The sequence below is a fragment of the Stegodyphus dumicola genome, chromosome 10, assembly GCF_044657685.1.
Source record: "Stegodyphus dumicola isolate Sdum_Otavi_A_Nest chromosome 10, ASM4465768v1".
NCBI lineage: Eukaryota > Metazoa > Arthropoda > Arachnida > Araneae > Eresidae > Stegodyphus > Stegodyphus dumicola.
In genome coordinates, this window is record NC_140777.1 from 182,387,725 (window position 1) to 182,411,044 (window position 23,320).

A 23,320-nucleotide genomic window follows, 5' to 3' on the forward strand; every position below is an offset into this window, starting at 1 on the left:
GTTGCTCAATGACAATGCTCGGGCCCATACTGCTGGTGTCACTCAATCGTTAATTCAACAGTTTCATTGGGAGCAGTTCGATCACCCGCCGTACAGCCCGGACTTGGCGCCATCCGACTATCACTTGTTCCTGTACATGAAGCGCGAGCTTGGTGGCAAGCGCTTTGGATCTGACGATGACACGAAAAATGCTGTGGAGTCGTGATTATCGAAACTGGCGGGAAGTTTCTTTGACGATGGTATACAAAAACTGGTCACCCGCTATGACAAGTGTTTGATCATTGGCGAAAACTATGTTGAAAAATAGTTTACGACATGTTTTTTCATGTAAAAATAAAATTGGATTCGAAAAAATTGTTTTACTATTTTTTTTTTTCAGAACGGTACTTAGTTTCTGAATACATCTCGTATATCTAAGGGAAGTTTCTCAAATAATATTGCTGTGTTTATTTTCTTTATGTATGTATGGGTTCACGGATTTGGAGTAAATAACAACGACACTTGATGAAGTATCGAAACATAATTTATTAGCTAGTATTATTCAAGACAGCTCCAAAATCATGTTTACAGTCATCGAAGAACTACAATAAACACACTGAAACAATCAGCGACACAACCTTCAGACTATCAGGCTATAACAGTGAAGACAGTTTCATGGCAAAGCACCACAGTGCAGCTCCCGACTCTGCTCGGTTGTTCTCGGAACTCTACATACTCTCGAGACTCTCCACGCTACAACTTGCAATGTACTCGACGATATACTAGAGTACAGCTCCAGACTGGGTTCTGTCGTTCCTGGAGCTCAACACACTTTAAGATGAAATTCGACGATGCACTAACTCACGATATAGTAATGGACTCTCTGGATGCAGTCGACGAATAACTCGGCACTAGACTTTCAGACTCGCTCATTGACTCTTAACTGATTCAACTAGGCACTCACTGACTGGCTATCAATTCGCTAGACAAGACACTGACTCTCCACGTACCAGCAGATTTATATAGCTTTTGGCTTATGTTCGAGAACATTTTGGTCTAAACCAGTATGAATTCGTTCCAGAAGCTTGCCAGATGTGGCAACCCTGCCTTCCCTTGCCATTTTCTGGCAACCTTAAACCTTGCGGGGGAGCTATCCTACGTCACCTGGGCATTTCGTAACAATATTAATTTTTGCTTACTAATCAATAACATTCTTTACAATTTTCTTTGGTTACATACCATTATATACAGTTTAATGGTATTAAACTCTGCAAAATCGTGTAGTTCTACACCAATTAAAATTAATATTATACCAAATTTGTAATTATTGTGTGATTGGCATTAAAAGCAAAATCAAAACTAAATATTTTCACTTATTTTCAAACCATACAAGAAACTTGTTTTTGCTCTCTCATATAAAAACATTATCCAGAAATTCAAAAGCTGCAAATATTAATATTTCACATTTAGTCAAAGGGATTGACATTCAAGAGCTCGGTTTGGTTTTGCAGCTGAGGATGGTGGTTCGGTAAAACCATCGAAACTAGTCCTGCGAAAATTTTGTAAATATAACGCTGATTTTTCTTGTTTGACTTCTGAATTAGTATTTATTCGGCATGTTATTGTGTCTTAATTATTCAAGAGAAAGTTTTTCTTCTCAGATAAAATTTATCATTATTTACATTAAATTGTGCATATCAGATAATTTTAAGATAAAAATATATTACTTTTAAATTAATGTGGGAACATAGATAAATGTATTCCATTTCTTCATCATTTGATTTACACATAGATTTTTACACATATAAAATGAATACACTAATCTGAGGCCATAATTTTATATATAACTTCATAATACATATTATTCTAATTTCTTCAAATTTTGACATTCACAAATGCAAGCAGAAACATACACACACTCGCACGCATATATATATGTGTGTGTATGTATGTAATAATAGCACAATTTTGGAAACAGTGATTTAAGAACATTGAGATGTAGATGCATAGAAATGTTGATTGCAAAGGTATTTGATACTTAAGGCATAGAATTCGTAAAGACTTAAGAACTTGGCAGTTGAGGCAGTTTCCATTTTTTATATGATTCACATTTGTGACCACAATTCACTTGGCACTCCCAATCATGCCTATTTCCAGAACAATTTTGATACTATAGCTATAGAAACAAACAGATGATTGCAGCAGCATCTTAACAGGATGAAAGCGTGAGTGAAAAGAGAAGAGTGTTGCAGTACTTCAGAGGTAGAAGGGATGGCGTCGAAGAAAAGTTTCAGTTCCGAGTTAGAAAAAGATTTGGTTTACAGTTATTTGATTGGGCAAGAGGTATTTGCATTATGCGTTATGTAAGATCGCATGATTAATTTGAATGATGCAATTTAGACTTATGGCTCTATTTCTAAGACAGAAAGTGGAAGTCCCGAAATTAAATAAAAAATAAAAGAGGTTATAGCCAAATAAAATTAGAAGTTTGCTTTCATATTTTTTATCTTACATATATATATTATGTTTTCCAGATTAGTAAATACACATATATTATTAACAAAATTAAAATCTACAGGGTGTGGCAGGGAAACTACCTTATTTTAAAAATGAATAACACAAATAGTATAAGCGATATCAGTTTAATTTTTTTCCAAGTTACAGAGAGACACTTAAAGTTCTTTTTCATTACTGTTTAAAAATAATATCATTAAGGCGGCCTTCATTCTGGTCAATGCATTGAAAAGTCGAGTTTTGAAGTTTCTTTCCACATTTACCAGCATAGCAATGGGTATGTTGTCAATAGCAGCTTGAACATTGTTCTTCAGTTGAGCCAGGGTCTTTGGACATTAGAGCTTTCAGATAGCCCCAGAAAAAGAAATCACATGGGGCTAAATCTGGCAAGCACGTTGGCCATTGGCAATCGCCTCGTAAAAGATAAGGCATCCAGGGAAATCTCCAAAAAATCATGGTTCAATGATGCCTATTCTGGACAATGCACACCAAATAGTCACGTGTTCTGTATGGAGGGGCTGCTCATGAAATTCTCGGGGATTCGTGTCGCTCCATTATCACATGTTTTACTTAATACATGCTGCAAGCGGAAAGATGAAAATGAGTCTCATCACTAAAGAACACAAGGACATCATGAGGCGTATTGTCAAAAACGGCTCTACATGCATTTTTCCAAGAAAGAAAATTGTGTGGATTAAGTTTTTGCACCACTGCCAATTTATATGGATGAAATGCATTTGTTATTCATAGAAAGATGTTCAATGTAAAAATTTGCAGTAATTAAGAAACACTCATTTTCATAACTGAACATTTGTTTCTTAATTTTCAGAAATTATATTTAACATAAGTTAATACAAAAACATACAGAACTAATGTAAAGGAATAATAATTCGTTTAATGTAATTAATATTTTTATTCTAACATGCTATAAAAAACATTGTAACTATTGCAATACAATTAACCTTATTAGTGTATACTTACTGAAACATCTTGAACAAGAGACTCCAGATTACTAATACAGTACAAAGTCTTTAATCCGGACATCCATAATCTCGACCTCAAAGCTACAAACTTTCTGCGCACACGTCAATGCATAATGTGTTGACGCATGCGCATATGCGTTTAGGCATACGCATAATACGTTTATGCATACGCATTATACATTTATGCATGTGCATGATACGTTTACGCATGCTCGTTTAATGTATAACGGACGCTATAAGCTAGGCTAAAATTATCTAATTCATTTAATGTTGCAGATTGCATTGTTCCTTAATCTTCTAATTGGATCCGGCTTATTATTTTTTGCAGACTGTTAGAGCAATTTTATAAAAAGTAAGCTTGAACTTTCGATTATGTCAAAAAGAGTTTCTGATTCTGGAGCTGCCAAAGGATCTACAAAGAGAAAGCATGTTTCAATGTACCGCTTCCGATAGTGAAGAAAGTGACAGAGAGGTTATTGAAAATGAAAAATTTTCGATTGACAAGTTAGTCAGTATTTTCGACACAGCAATTACAGGACTTGAACAGCAGAACTTTGTAACTGAACAAGAAATTATGTCTGTTTATAGAATTAAAGAGAAAGTATTAGGACATAAAACAAAGCAACTTAAACAACTTACATTGAAAGAAATGTTTAATAAAGTAAACAAATAAATATTAAGCTTTTTTTTTTGTAAATTTTGATACCCTTTAGATCATAATTGCTTATTATTTCATAAATTATGCTTTCATATTTTTAATTTTATAATTTCTGCATGCCATCTTACCAGATTTAAACTGATGATCTATAATCTGGAAAAACCCCTTATCCGGAATCGCTGAAGTCCTGACGAGTCTGGATTAAAGACTTTGTTTTGTATTAAATTACTGCAAATAAGGATTGATATTTCCTTTTCTGGAGTTTTGTTTGTTTTTTAAAATGATCATTACAAACTTTAGTATAATTATTCAATAAAATGTTTGAAACTGGTAATAAAGATAACTGTCGTAATTTACCAATTTCCATTTTACATCAGTATACTAACTGTGTAGATCCAGTATTCATGAGTTCTTGTTTTTCTTCAGAAAAATGTGTCAATAAATGTTTTTGGTTGTTGTCGCATAAAAAGTCAGAAACAATGTTTCAGAATATTATGAAACATAAAACTTTCGTTTTTGTGGTAAAGAAGAAAATAAATATTTAGGTTGTCTGTAAAAAATAGTCGCATATGCATCTTTTGATAAAATTGGCATTTTTCTTTGAAGTGTTAGTACTGTCCTGTCAGGTTGTGTTTCTTTATCGTCTCTTATGATGAAACGTTCACCAAAATGCAAAATGCACACACAAGTACATGATCCTGGTGCAGAGTCTTTTCTATTAATTTTATTAATCCTTATTTTACACAGTAGTTCATCTTTTGGGAACGTAAAAGTTGTAATATGCTCTGCATTTGGGTAGTAATTTGACTTGCATCCCAAAACGCTACATTTTTGCAGCATCTGTAGAAATTCAATTAACATTGTATTATGCACCTTAATTAAATGACAACTAAAGGAAAATTAATTACAGTGAATTATTTAATGTTGTATAATCAATATGCTGTAGACTGTAATTATTAATAAACTTTTATTTAAAAGCTTAGTGAATGTACTCAGGGTTGCCACACTACGTAGAAAACCGGAAAAAGTCAGGGAATTTGAAAATTGACCCAAAAAGGTCAGGGAAAAGTTCAATGAAGTTAAATATTTTTGTCAAAATCTGGAAAAATCATGAATTTCATACAATAAAAAAAAAAAGAGGAACAATTTTTGTCCTGTTGGAAGTGATCACTTTCTTGGTGAATTATGTATCACATGAACTTCATTCTGGCAGTTGGCGTAGAGCCAATTTTAGCAGCTCCAATCAGAGTGTCTTTTAGAAAGGCAAAGCAAGTTTCCAGCAACTTTGGTTTCCACTAACCTCGGGAATACAGAGACTTGCATGCACATGGGAAGTGCATGTTGAACAAAGGAAAACACCTTTCCATTCTGGTATAAAACAAAATCGGTTTAATCCAAGTATATGGTACACACAGGATTTCCTGGCATTAGGATAAGCAGTAAACGGGTCATTTTGATGTTGCCAACAATTTTCAAAATCGTGTTAAGGCCATACCGTATGCTAGGATTTTACTACAAAATGTTTTAAACCTTTTTTTAAAAAATAGTTATCAGTCATCTAGCCTAAATATTTAATATAAACCATATTCACCAAAATATCATTGAATAATGTAATTCAATTTTTAATCTTTAAGTAATTAACTAATTATTTTAATGTTATTTGTATCATTTAATGTAGTTTCTTCTTTCTAAATTTATTTATTATTAGTTAATAATACTTTCAAATTTCAGGCAATTTTCTCTGGGGCATACTCCTGAAACTAATTCTTGCAGCACGCTGACATACCTTCACAAAATGTAATGCACATTTTTTTTTAATGTATGCTGCTAAATAAAAATAAAATACCTGAATTTATTTTAAAATACCAATAAATAGATTTCTTTTTTTTTTCCCCTCTTTAGCTGCAAAATGTCTGCAAAAAAAAAAAAAAAAAAAAAAAAAAAAAAAAAATTTTTTTTTTTAAATCCAGATTGGACATAGTCTAATTTCAATATTCAGTGGAGAAAACTATTATAGTTGTAATAGTAATGTTTTGGGGATATGTATGTAAGTCATATGCAATTGGCAAATTTTTGTGTTTTCAAGTGGTACCATAATTTAGCTCTCAGCACAGTCAACGCACACTATGCAGATAGACTGGAATTTTCTTAAACCTAGAACTCAGGGAATTTCATTCTCCTGTTTGAGTACAAAATATATGTACAAGCTTAATATTTCTTAACTTTCGAGGATTTATTATTATTACTATTATTATTGTCTAATTTAGAAGAAGGAATTATTCAAATAAAGAGTTACAAGATTCGCATTTGATACATAGTTTGAAAATGAAAGAAATTAAAGAAATTTACTAGATTGTTATATATTTAACATGAGTGCTTTTCACTTGTTAAATTAGAACATGAATAAAAATGGTGAGATCTGTTTTGCTTGCATTCATCATAAAAATGTTTATTTTGTATTACGAATTAACTTCATGAAGTACAGGTCAAACAGAATTAAAGGAGAACATTAAATTGAGCTAGTAAATAAACATAACTTTTGATACATCGTGCTAAATGTTAAATTTAATAAAGTTAAGGAATAGCTAACATTACGTACCTTTTAGTTTAATCGTATGCTTCGTTTACACTCATAATGTTTGGAGATGGCATTAGTAAGATTGCCCTCGCTTGCGACATCACATCACGGGAGAACACATTTGGGTTCGGCCTTCTCCCCTCAAGATGGCCTTGGTTGCTTGTTGGTCTTATTATCAGTGATAGCCCAGCTGTAATAATGTATGGTGTACAGATCTGGAGACCTGGGAGGCAACATGTTTGGGGTCACATGATCATAAAAATTCTCAGTCAGCCATTTTTGGTTTGCATAGGCTTCATCAAAGAAAGTAGAGTCCTGCTAAAACATGTATGATCTTCCCTGGTCTGCGTCCTTGATCCAGGCATTGACAACTGAGTTCTGAAAACATTTTTGATTTATAGCATTAACTTAGTTAATGATATTAATTTAGGTATTAAGTTCATCATGAATTATTAAAAAATTGATCAGTTGCCTAAAAAGGCATTTTGAATTGAGTTTTCTTGGCAAAATTTAAATCTTTTCTATTCTTCGTATCATAGAAAAACATTATTATAATAGGCTTAAATACATGGCTTGCATAACACTGACAATGTAGCTAATTCGGAACATGAACTCAAAATTTTGTGAACAGAAACTTTTCTCTTAATAATACACAACCTTAAAAAAAAAAAAAAAAAAAAAAAAACCTCTCTTTGTGAGCACTGTATCGGATAATTGCACACTTAAGCTTCCACCTCTCTTCCCGTTAAGTTCTGTTTTGTTCTGCTCACTTTCTATCACAACAGTACCAATATAAATGGTCTTGAATAGGTAAGAGTGCCAAGTGAATTCTGGCCACAATGTCAATTGAAATAATAACGAAATTTAATCTGCCTTGACTGCCAATATCCTAGTGATTACAGATTTGTGACAATAACCAATTTGTAATAGTACCATGTAGATTTTTTACACATTTTTAGTTTTTGAGAATATAATTTTATTTGTCTGTTTATAGATATTCAAGAATTTTATGAAATTACTCTGCTCGATGAAACTAAAAGTATACAACAGAAAACAGCAGAAACTTTACAGATTGCATGTAAATGGGAGAACAGCCCTTCCCTTTCTGGCCTTAGTTACCTCAACAGTGAAGTAAGCTTTTGTATTTCATTTATAATATTTTGGTGGAATTCCTGTGAAACTGTTGATACATGAGAAATACCGAAGACCTGTTGATTTTCCTGTGGCTAATAATATAATCAAAAAAATAATAAAAAAAAATAAAAAATAAAAGTGGATATTTTCTGTTATAAGACAGCATCTGCCAAACATTCTCTAAAAAGAATATGCATCAGCAAGAAACTGTACTTTCATGATTTGGTCATATTTATTGTGGTAGAATTTATTTAAAAACATAAGAAGGTTAGTTATTTTAAAAATGATTGAACACAATAAAATGACACCCTTTTTGTTTTCCAAAACCAGGGCTGTGGAGTCGGAGTCATGGAGTCTGAATCGGGTAGATTTTTGGGTAAAAGGAGTCGGAGTTGGAGTCGCTAAAAAACACGTCAACTCTGACTCCAGTTTTTGTTGAACAGTTTGAATTTGAAATGAAATTAAAGTTGATTGAAAACAATTAATGGCAAACTGAGTTAATATTTTTATTTATGGACTATATACATTAATAAATAGTTATTTTCTATTTTATTGACATATTAGTAAATAAATAAAAGGGAGCAGGATGGATGTGATATTTGCCATTATTGATTAAACTGATTCTTAGTTACTAATCTCATTGGTGAATTGAGGTAAGCAGCAAGAACTCCCAAAATGGATGCCATTCTTAGGAAGCATGCAGAAAAAGGAGCAATGCAATGGAGAAGTACGTATTTGATGATATAGTGGTTGTTAGGATTAAGAACTTTTTCAGAAGAGGTAAATAACCCTAATATTTCACTAACAGAAAGACTGGAATGATCTTGCAGAACTCAAAATCCTTCTTTCAACACCATATATAGCCACAAAAAAGCTACAATCTGAAGAATTAACAGGAGATGAGAACGTTAGAAGATGTAGATAACCCTAATGTTTCAGTAACAGAAAGACTGTGGAATGATCTTGCAGAATTGGAAACTCTTCTTTCTATATTGTATATAGCCACCAAAAAGCTGCAATCTAAAGAATTAACAAGAGGGAAGACTGGAAGAATGCAATGTTTGTTCTTTCTGAAATGGAGGGTTTATTGCAGAAGAAATTCTTCAATGAAGAAAAGATGAAAAAATGAAAAGATATTTCTTCAATGAAGAAAAGAGAAACTAGTTTGCTAGACAATAAGATCACGCTGGGTTCAATATATGTAGATCCAAAACGCCAAATTTTGTTGAATGACAAACAAATTAAAAAGGCAAAGAAAGCCATTATGAATTTTCATTAAGAATGAAATTATTCTCAGAACAAATGGGTTATTCAAATCAGGACAGTTAAACTGCAGATATTGCAACTGAGTCTCTGTCATCTTCCTACACTGATGAATTAGATTTTGAGAAATATTTGGATAATATTGAAAAAGCTAAGGCAAAACGAATAAAAATAAAGAACCAGGAGCCTTTAGATATAAAAATGAAAAAATGCAAACAAGATTTATACACGGCCTTTGGAGAAATAGGTAAATATTATTGCTCTTGCAAGACACCTCTTTTAGAACTTACAAAAGTCTATCCTGAAAAGTTAAAGGAAGTAGCCGTAACAGTAACATCTCTTCTGCTCAAGTCAGTGTGTAAAGACTCTTCTCAATTCTGAAGTTTATCAAATCGGATGTATGGTCCTCTAAGAAAGAAGATCTTGCCGAAGTTTTACTGTTTCTTAGAAATTACTAATGCGAATTTTTCCATTTCATAATAAATGCTAATTAATATAAAAAATTTGCTATGCATCAATTTTTATCTGTAGCATCTACTACTTCTTTTATATTAAAAAAATAAGCTGTACCCATGTTTGTATGTTTACATATACAGTCAAAGGTCTTTAATGCAAACTCATCGGGACTTCGGCGATTCCGGATTATAGATCATCAGTTTAAATCTGGTAAGATGGCATGCAGAAATTATAAAATTAAAAATATGAAACCATAATTTATGAAATAAAGAGCAATTATGATCTAAAGGGTATCAAAATTTACAAAAAAAAGAGCTTTATATTTATTTGTTTACTTTATTAAACATTTCTTTCAACGCGCGCATGCGTAAAGCATATATTACGCATAGTCGAAATTAGAAAATTGCAACCAGAAAACTATTTGATGTGTATTCGTGATATTTATAATGACGAGGAATTTGATTTAAATCATATCAAAGACGGAGTACATTGAGATGAAATACTATATTCAGTAAGGAATTATAAGCTGAATAAAATAAAAACATCTGCCCTGAAGATAAGGGTAGTGCTGACATATCAACTTCCAGTTCATTGTGCGCCACGTCGTCCCCTCCACCCGCAGAGTAGCGTGGAATTGATAAACATATTTCGGAATGATTAGAGAATCAAAGGATATGCCCTTATGCATTTTTTGCAGCAATTCTACTTTTTGTTTGATGAGCATCGAAACATGCTTTCGCTTTGTAGATCCTTTGGTAGCTCCAGAATCGGAAATTCTTTTTGACATAATCGAAAGTTCAAGCTTACTTTTATAAAATTGCTCTAACAGTCTGCAAAAAATAATAAGCCGGATCCAATTAGAAGATTAAGGAACAACGCAATCTGCAACATTAACTGAAATAGATAATTAGATAATTTTAGCTTAGCTTATACCATCCGTTATACATACATAAACACACATGCATATGTGCATGCGTAAAGTTATTATGCACATGCGTTGACGCATGTGCAGAAAGTTTGTAGCTTTGAGGTCGGTCCATATTATAGATCATTTCGAATTATGGATGTCCGGATTAAAGACTTTTGACTGTATATGAAGGAGTCGGAGTCGGTCATTTTTCCTACTGTCTGCACAGCCCTGTCCAAAACATAAATTTTGTGACAGAGAACATAGTTATGTAAGAATAAAACATTTAATTTAATGGTGGTCATTAGGCAACATTGGTGCATATATTTCTGCAAAAAAATGTTTGGCACATGTTGTTTTACAATGGAAAATTTAAGGATCACATGTAAGTTTATCTTATGTGTGATCATTGTAGCAGTTTCTTACAAGATGTTTCAAAGTTTGTGATTGTAATATTATACTTACTGAAACTGAATTAACCGCTCAGTGGCAAAGCGGTTAGCGCCTTGTGCAGTTGCACCACAGGTCCGGGGTTCGACCTCCGGGCTGGGCAAGGTTGACTCAGCCTTTCATCCCTTGAAAATGGGTCAATAAAATGAGCACCAAGTTTGCTTGAGGATTAAACACCGGGGTCCTGCGACAAGCTGACCACTTGCCCAGGGCATATGCTGATGCACTATGGGGCCCAAGGTCAAGAAAGCAGATTTTAGGGCACTGCAGGCTGTGGCCCACTATAGCTGTTGCACCACTTAGTTTAGTTTAGAAACTGAATTATACTTTATTGTGAAAATATGCATTTAATCCTTTGAAGGCCAAGGTTCCTCTGTTTGCTTAAAATTCCAAACCATCTCAAATTCCCTTTCAGATTTACAACAGTTTCTCCCGCCATTCTTTAATGAACTAAGAGATGTGAATGTTTCAAATGATACTGTTTCTAGTTTTCCTGACAAAGGGGCTGCAATTAGCCACTGAGTGTATACTGTGTCATCTTTAATCTAAAGATAAGGAACTACTCAAGATTCCTTTTGGGACAAGCCAGTCTACAATAAGGATGAACTGACATAATGCACTTCAGGAAACTGCTCTGTAGGCTATTTTGTACTATAGGCGAAGGTTAGAAACAGAACATGCGGTCTCGATCATTTATTGTTTGAATGAAAGACCGTATTAGGTGTGCTGGTCGTGGAAGAGTGAATATGCCATAAATTGAGCTATTAATTTTCTTAAACAAGAGTAAACGCCTTTATATGTGTAACTCATGAACCAGAAAATCGAAGGTTATAACGTTATTGAACCAACCTATTAGAATCATAAAGAAAACACTGTAAATATATTTAGAGCTGTTTAATTTGAAAGTATCATTGCTATCTTAATTCACAGATAACATAAAAATCAATATATCCAAGTTATATCAGTGTGCATTTTGGAAAAAGTAATCAATTCCTTTTTTATATTAATTTTCACTTTTTTTTTAAATACTACAAATGAAATTCTCTAGGTTTTTTTTGTTTTGTTTTGTTTTGTTAAAGAAAGATATAAGTGGTAAAAGTATGTATGTAAAAGGTGGTGAGATATAGTATTTGTCAACTGAATAACTTGTTACAGGTTCTATGATCTGTACTTTCAAGCATTGTTAAATGTTTAATATTTCTTTATTTAAGCTTTAATATATTAACTCAAGATTCATGTGCCATGTGTTAAACAGTATGTATTATAATTTGTTGCATGCACAAATTACATGTCACATTATACTTTAGCCAATTTTTTTTTAACATAAAATATTGAAACCAATTATAATTTAAAGTTATATAACCTATCGCGAATATCTGGTTTTGCCAACTTAGATTGCAATGCAACAGTCAAAGTTTCTAAACTATTACATGTGATTTACCAGAACAGTGGTCTATGAAATAAAATAGCATGAGGTATGTTTTTGAAGATTATAGTTAACAGCAATTATGACATTAATAGGATTTAAAAAGTAAAACCAATACAAATTAATATGTGTTCATAGCTTAAAAGGCATTTTTATCTACTTTCATGATCCTCATTAAAAAAAAATGAGATACTTTTCTGCTAACAAGACATTGTTTAGCACCAAACATAAACACTGGCACAAAATCTATCTGGATGGCAGTGATCCTAATGACACATAAAGCCTTAATGACACTAATGACATACGGAAAGAATAATTATTTTATATATAGTTAATGTAATGTAATATAGATATTGTTCAATGTATACTGTGCCGAGGCTATGTGCTATGCTGAATATGTGCAATTCTCTGATTTTTCTTTTAAATAAGAACAATCATGTACACTGCACAAAAAAAGGGGGGGTTACAGTTTTATGATGAAATTCAATTTGCGTTTTTCATGTCTCAAAAGCGTGACTTAGGATATGTGTTAGATTTATATATAGCATTATTCTAATATAGGTCTTTTGATACAAAATCGGACTTCTTCTGAAATGAGATGCCAATTTTTTTTCCGTATTTTGATTCTACAACTCAAATTATGCCAAACTGCCAAGTTTTGTAAAAATCACACAAATAGATCGCACAAATGTTAATTAATTTAATGTATATTTATTAATATCTCTTTTTTATTATTATTTTTTTATTCTTCCTTTCACATTTCAAAATTTAGGTTCATTCCAAACAAAATTCGCCCATTTTTTATGATTTATTTTAAAAATTTGTATTTTAAAATAATTTTTATAAATTTTTTTAAAATAATTTTGAAGTATAACTCATAAAATTTTTACCATCTTCTTAAAGTAGATGTATTTCTAAGCATACCTGCAAAAAATTAGAATTTTTTATTCAAAATTTCTGAAGATATACCTGAATTTATATATTAGCACGATTTGAAATTTGCTGTATTTGTTGAAAGTGATGATAACATCAGATGTGGTTTAGGCACTTTGCTAAAATTATTTGAAAGTTGGAACGATGTGACTTTTTTTCCGCTCATCCACAATGTAAAAAGGTAGGAAGGATGTGATTGTTTTATGCTTCTGCACAATGGAAGGGAAGGAAAATAGGTTGCCATGTATTAAGTTCACCGAGTGAATTATTATTGGCAGAAACTAAAAAAAATGCAGGAAGTTAAATTTTTGAATTTCTTTGTAAATTTTGTACCAAATTTTACCAAATTTAATATTTAGGCATAATTTGGAACGTAAAATCTAAATATGGGAAAAAATTTGTTATTTCCGAAAAAGTATCATTTTATATCAAAATACATGTGTTAGAGCAATGCTATATATAAATCTAATATATATTCTAAGTCATGCTTTCGAGACATGAAAAACACAATTTGAATTTCGTCAGTCAGCCCAGTAGAATGGGAGATATAGAACTGTCCCCTTTTTTTGGTGCAGTGTACATGGAATATTGCATACAGCGATCTGTTTTTTCTTAAGAAACATTAGAAAATTGCACAAATTTAGCATTTTGCACATTAAGCACTATATATATTATAACTGCACTGCTGTTTATGAGGCTAGGATATAATTAGGTTTGTCACTTTGGTGCACATTTGGCAATTGCAGCACCATTAACAGAAAGTACTTGAAATAATAATAATGATCAAATACTTAAATAATTACATTTAAAGTTTATTTAACCTGGTTGGTTACATTTCCTCTTGCTGATATATTTTATATATGGGTTAATCAAGTTGCTAAATATAAAAGTTCAAATTCTAGTAAGAAAACAATATTGATATTAGAATTGAAGGAGTTCTATTGAATTCGCTTCTGCTGTAAGATATTTGTGTATTGGATGGACTATTATTTATAATAAGAGGCACTTTATATAAAAAGTGGCTTTTGTTTTAAAATTGCAAGCAATTTTGATACATTTAATGTGTTTGTTCTGAGTACCAGTAATTACCATATTAGCTAAAACAGTTTTACTATTCTGGCAAGTATATTGATGTATTTTTTAAAAAAATTCTTGAAATTTAGGAAAAATTTAATTATTTTATTCTAAATTTTGTATGTTGGAAACACACCCATTTTCACTTGAACATGCATTAGTTGTGATTAGGTATTATATATAAATTTTTCAGTATTTGGGGATTTAAGGCATGTGCGAATAATTATTTTTTTGAGTTGAGGTTTCAAAAATATGGATTGAAGTTTTAAACCATGCCACTGATGTAATCAATCATAAAATTATGTTTAAACAAAACAACAAAAGACAAATTTAATGATATATAAATTAGTTAAGAGATTAAGTGATATTCAAGAGTAATTTTTGTCTAAATTTAAATATAAAATTTTGTGCTATTTTTTTTTACATATTAAATTATATATGCCATAGAGCAATCTGTAGATTTTTTAAATAAGAAAATAGTGATGCTTTTAATGAATAATATTACATTCTGAAATTACTTTCAAAGATTTTGCTTGAAAAATATCATTTAGAAATTTAGTTTTTGAAAGTTTTCTTAGTCTTTTTTTTTTTTTTTTGGATACGCTATGAAGTATTTTGGTTCTTGAGACATTAGTGTATTTTTATGCTGAAAATTATTTAAAATTTCTTATAAAATATGTCTTCTTGTTTAGTTTTCTTTTGATTCAATTTGAAACTCAAGCTTATTTAGTTAACGTTGTGCTGAATATGGAGTTAATCAAACATTACTGAAATTTTACAACTTTTGTAGTTAAATAGTGAATAAGAAAGCTTTTGAAGGGAAAAATATAATTTAATTATTAACAAAAAAGTGATTTGTTAAAAAAGTGAATTCTATTTCAGTATTTAACGTTAAGCTGTTATTTATATTATTGATATGAAATAAGAAGCTGTTAATCTGTTATTTATATTATTGATATGAAATAAGAAGAGACTTCGTCATTGAGAAATAAGATATTAATAAATAATTATGTAAGAGATGGTTTAATACTTTCTGCTTGTAAGGATTATGTTAATTTTATTGACAGTTAAATTTTAAGTTCCTTTCCTGTCGATTCTGAACTTCAACTTACTACTTCCGGCCAGAACGTAGTTTTAGAATCACGTCTGAATACATAATGAGGAAGAGTGGTATTTAACTGCGAATTTCTTCGGTCTTAGTGAGAGAGTTACCAGGCATCCTGTCTGCTCGCGTCCACCTTTTTAGGCTACTCTCTTTTAAGCTATTATTATGCTCGGCCATACATTAGGCCCTTGATAGCTTCGTAATCAATTACTGTTAAGGGGCCAACTCAGTTAGAATTTTGATAGCTTCAGCTATATCTTTTTAGATTAGTTTTAGTTTAATTCTTAGCCTCTTAAGTTCAAGCTCAAGTGTTGGCTTTTATTGTACACTTCAAGGAGTTCTGATAAATCTTATTTGAATAATAGATGGTTATTTACCCTTCCATCTTGTTGTTTCCTGTCACACAAACTCAAGCCGTTATTTGCTTATCAGTTCTTCAAATTCTTCACGTTCAACTGTAACTTAGCATTTACAAAGTGAGGATCATGCTAATTCTGATTTTATTTCAGTATTTTACTTTTTGATATGTAACTAAATCTCAGTTTTTTTTTTATTCATTAATGTTGAAATTACAAGTTGCATAAAACAGATTTGTTTATCCAAAAAGAAATGCAATTTAATTAAGGATTAATTAATATTTGCATGTAATATAAATAAGTAATAATTTTTTTTTGGGGGGGAGGGTAACGGAAAGTCTATCTATTTCTTTAACCATTATTTCAATGCAAGATGAATGATATATTCTGTTTTCTGAATATCTAACCTCAGCTTCAAATATGCTTTTTTCTGAATGAAACATGTTTTAGGCTGACATGTTAGATTTCTGTTGTAGATTTATTTCTTGCTATTTCATCTTGATTGATTTCTTTTACACTTTTGCATTTGTCAATATTTCAGTTTGTAAGAATTTGTCACTCACAAATCATTTATGTGCAATTCTTCCCGTATCATTTCAAATCAGAATGCTTGGGATTTGTCAGATTTTTATCACACAGTCCTTTGGTATTTTTGATGTTTGAATATAATTATCTTTATGACTTCAAAGTACTGTTAAACATATTTCTTCACAAGCAAGTTCAGTATCTTTTATGGGAATATTTTTAAAGATATTGTGAATTTTGATGCATTTTTTTTAATGAGTTCTCTGAAAACTTTTGAAAGAATTTTCTATGTATGATACTTTTTCAAACTCTTGTGATCATGTTTCTTACTCTTGTGTTTATAGGTTTGTCTGTGAGTATAATAGGTGGTAAAATTAAAGAAATGAGTTATGGGATGCACTGAAGTATGTGTAAGCATGATTTTAAGCAGCACTTTTGGACACATTAAATGTGTTAATTTAGATATCAAACAATAATATCAGCGTAATATTTGCAAATTTTCACAGGACCAGTTTCGATGGTTTTACTGAACCATCATTCTCAGCTGCCAGGTGCAAATGAATCAGAAGATATAGTGATTAGATAAACTAAGAATGGCTGGACAGGAGTTAAGCTACTGGCACCATCTATTGATGAAACAAGAACTAAAATATAATTTGCTTAAAGGCTGAAGGCAAAGATGGTTTGGAGTTAGGGTTGTTAACTAGAACAGAAAGAATTTTTTGAATGTAAAACGCCTCTAGAAAATCTAATTAACGAATGGAACAGGTTTTTTTTTTTTTTTTTTTTTTTAAATAATTTTTGGCTGCAGAAAAATCGAAAGTATGATTTTCGAACCAACAATGGGGGGCAACAGAGAACTTCTGTGTTTCCTTTTTTTCTAACATATGCCTCATGTTCCTTAACACAAAATTTTGAGGCTGTCTTAGTTTGACCAATGTAAATTGTTTAGTCTCCGGGTATAAATTGCTATGTAATTTTTCTATGTATAGTATTTTTTATGTTTCAAATTTAAGCAGAATGCTCCATATTGTTTCAAATAATTTCAAATCATACAATTTCATTGAACATCTCAGTGCAAAATGTAGCTTCTTTATATTGCTTTTTATTTGCAAATTTATTCATACAGAATTTAGTCGCACGATTATATTTATAAACCACTGAAATATATCAGTTATAGTTTTTATTATTGTATTAGTATTTGTGCAAATGTTCTGTTTTATGCTAATGCATTAAGTAAGATTTATGTTATAATTTATTTTAGTGACTTATTTTCATGATAAATAAGAAAGAATTAAACTAAAAATTCTTCTATTTTTTCCCTATATGAAACAGGAAACATTTAGGAAAATTGTTAGAATGCTCTCTGTTATTTTGATAATAAACTAAATCTTTGTGTCAACTAAGTTGTTTTTAAAAGTAAAATGCATTTGTCTCGCAGATGATAATATTAACAACATTTTTAAATCTGAAAGCGACCATAATGGTGATACTATATCAGTTTCTTATAATATTCTTAATTGAATTTGTTTTAAAAATTTAGCCTCATCCCGAAGTAGCTTTGAGCACTGTAGAAAAATAAATGCACATTAAAGTGTAAAATTATCTAAATATTGATTATTCAATGGTTTACTTTTCAATATTGGAATGAAATGCATTTACCCAAAAATTATTAAGTTAATTCCTTTATCAATTTTAAATAGAAAAATAAGTTTGTGAATGTTTAATTTTAACTTACTGTTATTGTATAAACTATTGCTTAACCTATAATTAACATATTACTTAATCTATAACTTAATTTAATTTTATTGTATATCTTGCTATAATTGTAACTTACTATTATCATATGAATTTTTTTCTTTGATTAAATTAAGGAAACTAAACTTTTTTTAGATCTAATCATTTGCTGGTAGTATATCATGTTGGCTTAAATATAAGCTGCACATTTTATCTGAAGAATTTTGATTGTGAAAAATAAGGATTCATGTTATATCCACTACCTTACAAAAAGGATTACATTTTCTCATATGATATGCAGTTAAATGCAGTGTAAATCATTTAACACAAAACTGAGAGGGCTGAAATATTTTATCATGTTAAAAGAATTTTATGTTAAAGGATATTGGGAAAAAAAATATATATTCAACAAAATTAAGTTTATTAGAGTACATTTTATTTACACATAAATATACATATATATGCATGTATTTAAAAAAAAAAAATCAATGAAACAAAAACATCGACAAGAACTTAATTTAATACAAATTTTTAGTAAATTAAAGAACTTAATTTAATACAATTAAATAATTTCTTTGCATTGTATTTTTTAGCACCAAATTGTCAACAAATTGTTCAGTGTCGTCCACTTTGTTATTCATTGCACCATTGGAATGTTTTTAGATGACATGGGAACAGAGCTGCATTATTCAATTCGTTTTCATCATCGGAATCAGCATCGGTAATATTTTTTTAGCTTTGAACAAACTCCAAAATGTCTTTGTCTGCCATAATTGGAACTGTACACATATTATCATCATCTACTGCAACGAATTCTTCCGATAATGCAGTAGGACAGTCCAATAATACAGAAATTTTCTTAAGCATTTCATTAAGTGTCGGCTCAGTTTCAATATCCTCCTTCTCCATTTCTTTTGGTGTGAACCAAACTCAGTGATTTTTACACACAATGCGATGTACTCGTCACCGAATTCCAAAGCCAATTGAGGAGAGATGATATGCTTTTGTGTGGCATTTGTAGAGGCGGAGGGTGAAAGTAGCTTAGATAAACAAAATTAATTGTTAATTAATGTCACAGGCTATTCCAAGGGTATTTCAAAGCCAAGTTAGCCTCCTTTCTACGAAACATATGAAACTGCCTCTCTTTCATTTCATACTCCTCTTAAATCTCGATTGTGTGGCTGGTGCTTTCCATATTTTGTTCATTCCCAGAAGGAAAATCTTTTTGTGTTAAGCAATTTTCTTGTTTAAAAAAAAAAAAAAAAAAAAAAAAAAAAAAAAAAAAAAATGCATGAAAATGCATAGAAGTTTGTTTCATGTTAACCGATGTTTTGTCTTATATGTTTTTGTGTTAAATGTATTTCACTGTATATGCTGATTTGAAATACATTTTGAAATAATGACAGTGAAATGATAGCATTTTAGAAACTGGCCATGTTGTTTAGATTAAGTTATGTTATCCAACAATAGCATTGTCAAAATGTTGGCACTCTTGATAACATACATTTTGGTTTTATATTTATTTTTGTAACAGATTTTTCAGTAATGATCTGTATAATATATGTGCTGTATTTATTTATTATAAAATAAAATACTGATATGTATCTATCTACTGGTAATTATATTTCCTTGAGTCTGTCAGTAAATGATTACTGGTGTTTTTAGCCCAAAAGAGATATTAGTCTCGCACTGTGAAAAAGCAACGATAGCTAGTGCCATCAAATTTGGAATAACATAATCCTCCACATGGACATGGGCATACGGACTCCAAAATTTTTAATTTGTATTATTATCTATTTCATATTTTGTAAGACGTTAACAAATTTTTGATTAAAAATTCAACAATTTTAAAGTAAGCAACACTGCAACATTTTTATCTGCAATGTACAAGATTGTCTGTCGGAAATTCTAAAGAAAAGTTTCTTTTAAATATTTTGTGAATTTGCTGTTGAATAGAATTTTATGTGATGTAAGCACCAAAATCATGATATTTAATAAGTAAAGTAAACCCACAAAATGTTAATAGTAATAAAAAGACAAAAAAAAGTTTTGTAAAGTCATCTTTGTAAGAAAACTGAACATTAGTATGACAGTCTGAGCAAAGACTGGAAAAAAAAATAAATTATATGCCAACATTTAACGCTGCATCCAGAATTCTAAATGTATCTGCTATGCTGTTTTTAAAGTTTTTATAATTTTGCTGTTGAATTGTATATGGCATAAGTATGAAGAAAATGATACTTAATCTTCTGAGTGCCATAACGGATCATGAAATGTTTTGCCACTTGGAGTATATTAGCTTATAATTTAAGACATTTTGCTTTCATATGTTCTTTAACAATATAAATGTCATCTTAATAAATGTAAGTTTATGAAAATAGAGACTTAAATAAGTAAATATATAAATTTACCTAATAAAGGGTGTTTAAGTACAGATCCTTCATGACAGATTCAAAAACCCATACCACTCAGAGGGTTAATAATAAAGCTAAAAAGACAAAAAAAAAAGGGGGGTGTTAATAGGAGTGAGTGTAGTAGCTAACTGGTAAACTGCGAGCTCAGCAAGAATGTAAAAAAAATCTTAGCAAATGTTCTGGGGGAAACCATTAAAATCTGAAATCTTTTAGATTTGTTTTACTATTTAATGTTTTCCCCCCTTCCCTCCAGCTTATCATTCAGGGATCATCTTTTCTCTCTCCTTTTTTTTTTTTTTTTTCTGGTCCTTCAAATTTCAGGATGCAGCTTATACTTGGGCCAGTTTGGTATTTATATGTTAACCTTAGATTGTATAGTTAGTTGTACTATCGCTATCTGTGCGCTATCACTCACACACACACACACACACACACACAAAAAAAAAAAAAAAAATCCAAACACGTTTTGCATATTTATATATGACCTTTGTTAATAGAGCTGAAGGATTCACCAGATCAACTTGTTAAAACAGTGAAAGCACTTTTGGAATGTATATCGACAATACATTTATTAAATTTCATGATCTGATAGATTTTGTTATGTTAAAATTTGGTATTTTTCTAGTTTTCCTCTGATGGAATGAAAAATTTTAGGATTATTTTGTATGCCGTTGTTTCAAATAACTGGACATGGACAATTTATTGCATTTATGAGAAATGGCTAATATCCATTTGTCATTTAGCCATCTTATCAACGAATAGTACATAGGTAGTGATGAAATTACACGTGTAAGGAAAGGGAAGTTCAATCTCAATTTTGATGGAAAACATCTCTTGGGGATAGAGCTGAGGATCTCCAATCCCTCTTCTCCTACCACCATATCTCTGGAGAAAACTTTTAAGTGCCTTGACATCACACAGACACTTATAAACATCCAAGCCTTTGGCATTTGAATGTGGGATCAACAATACAGCATCCAGTATTGCTAACTACTATAACAATTAGGTTGGCAGATTATTTTACTCATGGTTAATCATAATATCATCTTTAAAATGTATCATACAAATCCAGATTCTATTGCAGGTTTTCTTAATGTGAAATTATGTTTGATTGCTAAAAAAAGGTCTCTTGATTTTTGTCTAGATTTATTCATCATACTTTCTATGTAACTTGTATTCATAGATTTCTGTACAGAAATAGAATGTGATGCAAATCACGGTATTATGCGATTTATTGTACCATTTTGCGATTTATTGTACCATTTTGCATTTTGATTTATTGTACCATAAGAACAGTGATTACTAATCTGTAAGAAGTGTCATTACTTTATCATTGAGCAAAATGATGTAATGCCATTACGTTATCATTAGCAGTGCCTGTGTGTACCTTCTCATTCAGCAAAATAAGTTTCTAGATGGTATAATATATCCACTAGTTAATTGCCATCTTTGGTGATAAAAGATAATATTGCTGTATATAGCCCTATCACTAGATAGATCTATTGCATCCAGTGTTGTAAATTTTTTTGTTTTGTTTTTTGTTTTGCTATTCAGATTAACAGATCTTAATGTGTATTCATTATTAATCACGGTTTTTCATGCTTCCTAAATAAATCTACAAAAGATTATATCTGTTTGAAATTTAATATTTACTCAGTATTCCAATAAATTATAGAAGTTGCTTAAACTGATAAATTAATAAAAATATAAGCAAAAAATATTTGCCAGCCATTATCAGTCTTAAGATGTTACTAAAGTCACGTTGACAAAGCTGTTGACTGTATTATTTCAATAGCTCAACCATATAAATGTTTGGAAACATAGTTAAATATGAAAACAAACTTGGAATAGTTTGTTTTGTATAACATAAGAAAGTGTCCCTTATGTTAAAATAGCCATTTCTTTAATTTAAAGTATCATATTGTGAAGTATTGTTAAATGAAAAAAAGGATATGATTAATGTGTTTTATATAAATTCCGAATCTGGGATATGCTCTGACATTATTCACTTATTTTTACATCTCTGCATTATTAAGACAAAACTTCTAACAATGCTATCTTTTTTGCCCCTTTCTTTCTTTCTTTCTTTTTTTTTTTCCTTTTTAGTTGAGGCCTGGATTTTCCAGTTTCTTACATTATTATGACATTCTTTAAAAATGAAATATTTAAAACTGAGGCATCAGATAATATGTCAATAGAGTTAGAACAAAGATGCTACAATTATTTATTTTGTGACTTTATTTCAAGTTAGTTTTCTAGTTTTATAAATTAAAATTTTATATTTATATATGTATATTTTTTAATATTTTATTAATTGAAATAACATAACTAGCCCTTTTAAGATCTCCTGCTTGGTAAAAAATAATGTGATACATAAAAAATAGTTAACACTATTCATGTTCGTTCTAATAGCTATACTTCTCTTTTCATAACCTTAATTTTTCTTTTTCCTCTGTTCTCTTTTTCTTCCTCCCTCCCTCCCTATCTTTAAGTAGCCATGTATTCTTACGTATGTCATAGCTATTTTACCAATTTTTTTTTTTTTTTTTTTTTTTTTTTTTTGGTTAAGGATAAATGTGGCTTTGTGGAGATTTTGTATATTTATGATTACATAATATTACATATAAAAATAATATTACATATTATTTTCAAACGAGAAAAAAATTCATAATTATAGGGATGCCTGCCAAGAGAGTATCTGTCCACAGCTGGTTAAATTTTAAATGCAGTGCAGTAGTTTTAAATTTTTTAGGTGAAGAATAATGGGTATAAAACATTATTACTTTGAAGACAAGTTTGAAAGATTTCATAGTATTTCTTTAACTTCC

The 23,320-nt window shown here is 30.4% G+C and overlaps 1 protein-coding gene across 6 annotated transcripts in view; it reads left to right on the top strand.

Annotated features, from left to right (window-relative positions):
• LOC118193858 (disks large homolog 1-like) overlaps nt 1-23,320 on the top strand; it is an 816,267-nt gene that overhangs the window by 21,517 nt on the left and 771,430 nt on the right. For all 6 annotated transcript variants that reach the window (XM_085825973.1, XM_085825976.1, XM_085825974.1 and 3 more), the window contains exon 4: nt 7,707-7,843. In XM_085825973.1, the coding sequence (XP_085682099.1) occupies nt 7,707-7,843 (137 nt within the window). The remainder of the gene's footprint in view (nt 1-7,706; nt 7,844-23,320) is intronic.